This window comes from Gadus morhua, chromosome 13 (assembly GCF_902167405.1).
Source record: "Gadus morhua chromosome 13, gadMor3.0, whole genome shotgun sequence".
Taxonomy (NCBI): domain Eukaryota; kingdom Metazoa; phylum Chordata; class Actinopteri; order Gadiformes; family Gadidae; genus Gadus; species Gadus morhua.
In genome coordinates, this window is record NC_044060.1 from 19130501 (window position 1) to 19136762 (window position 6262).

At 46.1% G+C, this 6262-nt stretch overlaps 1 protein-coding gene across 1 annotated transcript; it reads left to right on the plus strand.

Annotated features, from left to right (window-relative positions):
• Positions 1-2504: 2504 nt before the first annotated feature.
• LOC115557271 (acidic mammalian chitinase-like) lies at positions 2505-5746 on the plus strand. Its single transcript, XM_030374958.1, has 11 exons — positions 2505-2529; positions 2779-2808; positions 2924-3125; positions 3529-3585; positions 3671-3836; positions 4069-4193; positions 4312-4435; positions 4580-4762; positions 4896-5018; positions 5119-5257; positions 5490-5746. The coding sequence occupies exons 1-11, from the start codon at positions 2505-2507 to the stop codon at positions 5744-5746; spliced, it is 1431 nt and encodes a 476-aa protein (XP_030230818.1).
• Positions 5747-6262: the final 516 nt, after the last annotated feature.

A 6262-nucleotide genomic window follows, 5' to 3' on the forward strand; every position in this document is an offset into this window, starting at 1 on the left:
AAAAAGCTGTTGCTGAGTCTGGTAGGCTTGCCCCGGATGCTGCGGTAGCCCTTGCCAGATGGTATGAGGGTGTGTTGTGGGCTCTTTGATGGTGGCGGTAGCTCTCTTGCGGCAGCCAGACGGGTACAGGTCCTGGATGGATAGTTGGGCAGATCTGGTGATCTTCTCTGCTGTCCTCAACCACCCTTTGCAGAGACTTCTGGTCAGCAGCAGGGCAGCTTCCGTACCACACTGAGAGGCTGCTGGTGAGGAGGCTCCCAATAGCAACCCTGTGGAAGGTGGTGAGGGCAGAAGGGTGGAGGTCAGCTCTCCTCATCCACCGAAGGAAGTGAAAGCGTTGCTGTGCCTTCTTGACTAGGGAGGTGGTGCTGGTGGACCATGTCAGGCCATCTGTGATATGCACCCCCAGGAACTTGGCGCCTCTCACAGACTCCACTGCATTGCCATTGATGGTGAGGGAGGGTGTGTGGTTTGTGTTTCTTCCTGAAGTCCACAGTTTTTTATTTAGTTTTCTTGATTTTGAGTTGAAGATTATTGATGTCACACCCGTTGATAAGTTTAAGCGCCTCCTCTCTGTAGGCTGAGTTGTCATCGTCGCTGATGAGGCCTACTACAGTTGTGTCAATCTGTGAATTTGATGATGTGGTTCGAATTTAGTCATGTGTCATCAGTGTGAACAACAGTGGGCTCAACACACATCCCTGGGGGACCCCGGTGTTTATGATGGTGGTCTCTGAGGAGTTTTCTTTCAACTCTTACTGTCTGTGCTCTGTCGCTAAGGAAATCCAGTAGTCAGTTGCATAACAGGGTGCTTTGGTGTTATAAAAGAAGAATGCCATTCAGGATTGGTGTCGGCAATACAAATCAGTGGTCGGGTAGGGTACTGATGTTTGCTTGAATCACATGGTCTAAATAAACCATCGAAGAAATTAATCAATGCTAATGACGCCACAATATGGCCAAACATAAAATGTTCCAATGTTACAGCTATTTCTTTTCAATATTTACTGGATCGATTATGACTATATCTGGCTACAATGTAACACAATTTAACAAACAAAAAGGCCTCATCAAGGCTTTTACTGATTATTATGAATGCGTGACAAGGACAGAGAAGGACAACACAGGCTATAGCCACATTTCTGTTACGTAGATAGATGTTGACCGGGACCTCGGAACAGCATCAAGGCAGTAAACAATTAGCATTTCATGATAAGGCAGGTAGCAAAACACTTAACACTACAAGGCAAACATCAGTATCGTCGAAATGCTGACATGCTGGTAAAGACTTTGGTGTCAGCTGACTGAGGCGAACCAGCCACATGTTATGGCATGTATTTGCAGGGGCAGTTCTGGGCACGGGCGAACCGGGCAGCTGCCCGGGGTGCCAACACTCGGGGGGTGCCACGAGCAGTTAAAAAGAAAAAATCATCTGCTCCACGAAGCGGTTTTCTACGATGTATCATAACAATGTGTGGGGAATTGGCATATTGGCGCTCCCCTTGGCTGCAGGCGGACTCGGTTGTTGAGAAGGTGCCGTGCACAGACCGACTGACACCCCCACTGAAGTCCGTAGGGTCGAGAGACATTTGGCTCAATGGAATCATGAATCATTATAATTTGCTTACACAAACATTATATCTTACAAAAGCATTGACTGAGTTTATTAACTATCAGGAATTTAAGTATAGGAAATGGTTGCTTGGAGTCTGTTCTTCTTCATATTGTTATTATAATATTTTCTCAATTTAACAAAAATATAAATACAACAAATTAGGCCGAATCCCAAATTGTAGAAATATGGGAAGAGAAAGCAGGAATTTTTTATTCAGAATTGGAGACCTTCGTTGGAGGGGTAGGGACTGTTTGGATGCTGGCTATTAAGGCCTTTGGGAAAGTTTAGAGCCATATACTGTGCATGCATGCTATGAGTCAGACTACTATAATGAGTATTACCCATTCAAATTGTATTGCTCGGAAGTCTCGTTTATACCATCATCACCATTTAGCATTTTACAAAAAGTAGTAGAAACCAGTGTGAAATTGGTGAACCTCTTGGGTTCAAGCCTGGTTGGATACTTTCCTCGGGTGTCTGCATCCATCACAGGTTGATGGATGCAGACACCCTTTTAGAAGACCCTGGGTCCCTGAGGGGTCTTTGGTGTCCTTTTCCTTCCAAATGAAATGCATGCTGGTGTACAAGCATGCAGAGAACGGCTGACCCTGGGGACTACTTTGCAGACCAGTGGAGCAGGCTTAACACAGAAATGCAAGTGTGATATACCTGTGTGGTTAAAGGCACTGCAACCCTCGCCTTGATTTCAGTTTTGATAGCCAGATGAATATGTCCTTAGAGGACGTTGGGGGGTTATCTATGGTTTCAGCTGAGCCAGTGGAAAACTGAACATGATTAAACAAATGAATGATATTGTGTGCAGATATGAAGTGGTGCCCAGGTGTATTTAAGACGGACCCTTTTCCTTGGAGAGTTGTACAGAGGCACCATGGGCAAACTACTCGTCTTCGTTGGTGAGTGACAAACTCAGCTAGAAATTCACCAATCAAGACTTTAAAGCATTTCACTTAATCTCTCTCTCTCTCTCTCTCTCTCTCTCTCTCTCTCTCTCTCTCTCTCTCTCTCTCTCTCTCTCTCTCTCTCTCTCTCTCTCTCTCTCTCTCTCTCTCTCTCTCTCTCTCTCTCTCTCTCTCTCTCTCTCTCTCTCTCTCTCTCTCTCTCTCTCTCTCTCTCTCACACACACACTCTCTCGCTGTGTACAGGTCTGGCTCTCCTGCTGCATGTGCAGCTAGGTAAGTTATTCAAACTCTTGGTCCACTTATGAATTGGTGAGGCAAAAAGTACAAGGATTAGTCTTAGAACAGCTGAGCTCTGAACTAAAGTTTAACTGTGTGTCTTCTCTTGTAGGATCATCCTACATCCTCTCCTGTTATTTCACTAACTGGGGACAGTACCGTCCCGGAGCGGGTAAGTATTTCCCCACAAACGTGGACCCATGTCTCTGCGACCACCTGATCTACGCTTTCGCCGGCATGGACGGCAACATGATCAAGACCTACGAGTGGGACGATGAGAAGCTCTACGGACAGTTCCAGGCCCTCAAGAACGAGTGAGTAGACACATGTGAACATAGGGCCTTGGGTAAACTAAGCTTCTCACTGTGGTAATTATTTGGGATTATAGGATTGAAGTGTAGATCAGAGGCTGGATTCAGATGTTCTTATGGCCCATTATCAGAAAGGGTCAATGCACATTTCAGGAGAAAAAAAGATTACAATCAAGAAGTAGAATCAAGTGCATGATAATAATTTCAAAAATATTATAATAATATACTAGTTGAACGGCAAAAAGGAACAATGAAGAACAAAACGTGGACAAAATAGATTTTAATATCTGTGTGTGTGCCCAAAGATATGAGACCAGAATAGGCTAGACTAGCGTGAAAACCTAGCATACATTAACACATTGTGAGATGCAAGTCAATCAAATGCTTATTTCTTGTTTTCTTACAGTAACAGCAAACTGAAGACCCTGCTGGCCATTGGAGGATGGAACTTTGGCACTGCCAAGTGAGTATAATGCGTATTTCAGACTTCCTCATGTTCTTTATAAAACAAGTACAAGCTGGCTGATTCTGATGTGCCCTCTCCTCAGATTCACCGCCATGGTGTCCAGTCCTGCCAACCGCCAGACCTTCATCACCAGTGTGATCAAGTTCCTGCGTCAGTATGAGTTTGATGGTCTGGACATCGACTGGGAGTACCCTGGATCTCGTGGCTCCCCAGCTGCCGATAAGGCCCGCTACACCGTTCTGTGCCAGGTGAGACATCACACCAACTCAGCTGTATAACACTGTGTATTCTACTGCCATCTGGACATTTGCTCAATTTCATCAACAGAATCACTGCATGAAACAGCCAATAAGGCGTTTAAAGGAATTTGTTAGAACGGTGAATTTAACTGCAGTGAATGATCCATACAATCTTTGTGTTTCACTTTTAGATATGATTTAAAAATCATATCCATATGTTCCCCTCTGCCTTTCTCCACAGGAGCTGATGAGCGCCTTCGAGGCTGAGGGCAAGAAGACCAACCGTCCTCGTCTGATGCTGACTGCTGCTGTCTCTGCCGGAAAGGGAACCATCGACTCTGGATACCAGATTTCCGCGATCGGAGCGTAAGCATTGAGTTTTAATGTGGGGAGATGGGGGGTGGGGGATTGGGGTCACCCAAGAGATTATTTTCTCAACTGTGGAAACGGTTCCTGACGTTTAGTTGATAATGTTTCATGCCAGTATCTTGGACTACTTCCACGTGATGACCTATGACTTCCATGGCTCCTGGGAGCACAATGTTGGAGAGAACAGCCCCCTGTACAAGGGCCCATCTGACCAGGGATCCATGGTCTACTTCAATGTGGTAAGTGAAGGATTCTCTCTGAATATTACATATATTACATATTGTAATATGGTTATTACATTACACACATAGCTGAGAACACCTTCGGCTCAATCGCAAGGTAAGAATCAGGATGTGACTTTGGTATGATTCCGTCTTCCGTAGGACTATGCCATGAACTACTGGAAGAGCAACGGTGTCCCCGCCGAGAAGCTGCTGGTTGGATTCCCCACCTATGGCCACACCTTCAAATTGGCCTCCTCCAACTCCGCCGTGGGAGCCCCCGCCAGTGGACCTGGACCTGCCGGACCCTTCACCCGCCAGGCTGGATTCTGGGCCTACTATGAGGTGTTTACTTTTGGTTGGCTTGTGTATATGTTGTTTGTTTGAAAAGCGATGGAGCATTTAGATGGCATGACAGAGTAAGGAGGTAAGTAGAACAAGCCTATGAAATGTCATTCACATCACCACTTCCCTTCAGATCTGCACCTTCCTGAAGCAAGGAGCCACTCAGGCCTGGGACGCCGTCCAGGATGTGCCCTATGCCTTCAACAGCCAGAACATCTGGGTTGGATACGACAACGTCAAGAGCTTCCAGATCAAGGTATGCACATGGATGCATCAATGTACCATTGTACCTTTCATATTTGTCATTGTGAGCAAGGGTTTCTAACAATCATCCACCCATCTCTTACAACGTACAGCTCCAGTGGCTGAAGACAAGCGGTTTCGGAGGAGCTATGGTTTGGAGTTTGGACCTGGATGATTTCAGTGGCACTTTCTGTGGCCAGGGAAAATACCCTCTGATCAACACCATCAAGACTGCCCTTGGAACTTCCCCTGGTAACGCATGCGTTCACACACACACACACACACGCGCACGCACACACACACACACACACACACACACACACACACACACACACACACACACACACACACACACACACACACACACACACACACACACACACACACACACACACACACGCAATATTTCGATTCAACAGCAGTTTGCCCTTTTGTGACCCTTTCTAAATAGGCTGCAGCCCTCGCACAGAGCCCCTGGCCCCAGTCACCCCCACCGCCCACGCCCAGCCTCAGCCCAAACCTGATGCCGGAGGCAGCGGAGGCAGCAGCAGTGGAGGTGGCACCAGCGGAGGCGGCACCAGCGGAGGCTCTGGATTCTGCGCCGGCAAGGGCAATGGACTCTTCCCAGACCCCACCAACAAGAACCACTTCTACGAGTGCAGCCAGGGAAGAACCTACGATCAGCACTGTGCTGCCGGCCTGGTGTTCGACACCAGCTGCAGTTGTTGTAACTGGGCTTAAACTGGGTTCTTGTACCACACAGTCATGAAACAAACAAGTTACAACAGTTTTTTTTTGGCAAGATATGTTGCATTACAAAATAAATTCAGCATTAAAAAAAATTATTGTCCTGGGTGCTTTCTATTTTATATATTTTATGAAATAGTTGCTGATGCAAAGAAGAGCAGAAGATAGCGTTCATATTTGAAGTTGAATGTTGAGTAAAACAGTGAGGCAAACGGTAGATTCTAACCTTTCTTTCCCTGATATAAATTTAAGACATAATTGTGAAATACATTCAACAAAATAATGGGAACTCTTAACGGGGTAGTTCGGAATTTTGGACATATGGCCTGATTCCGAAGTGAGCATTGGTATTCTATATCACTGGAGACAGTTTTCAACACATTTCATTCAGTCCTTCTAGTTGCAGAGTTCGCTCGTGCTAGGCTAGCGCAAGTCAACGGGCAATGCTAGCCTGCTATTAAAAACAGTCTTACCCACTCCGCAGTACACCCGAGGTAAATCAATTATAAC

What these genes read in the sequence shown, in the direction of transcription:
- LOC115557271 (XM_030374958.1), top strand. Translation starts at nt 2,505, where the DNA reads ATGGGCAAACTACTCGTCTTCGTTG. An exon ending in CCATGGTCTACTTCAATGTG is followed by an intron (nt 4,436 to 4,579) that starts GTAAGTGAAGGA and finishes CGTCTTCCGTAG; the next exon opens with GACTATGCCATGAACTACTG. An exon ending in GATTCTGGGCCTACTATGAG is followed by an intron (nt 4,763 to 4,895) that starts GTGTTTACTTTT and finishes ACTTCCCTTCAG; the next exon opens with ATCTGCACCTTCCTGAAGCA.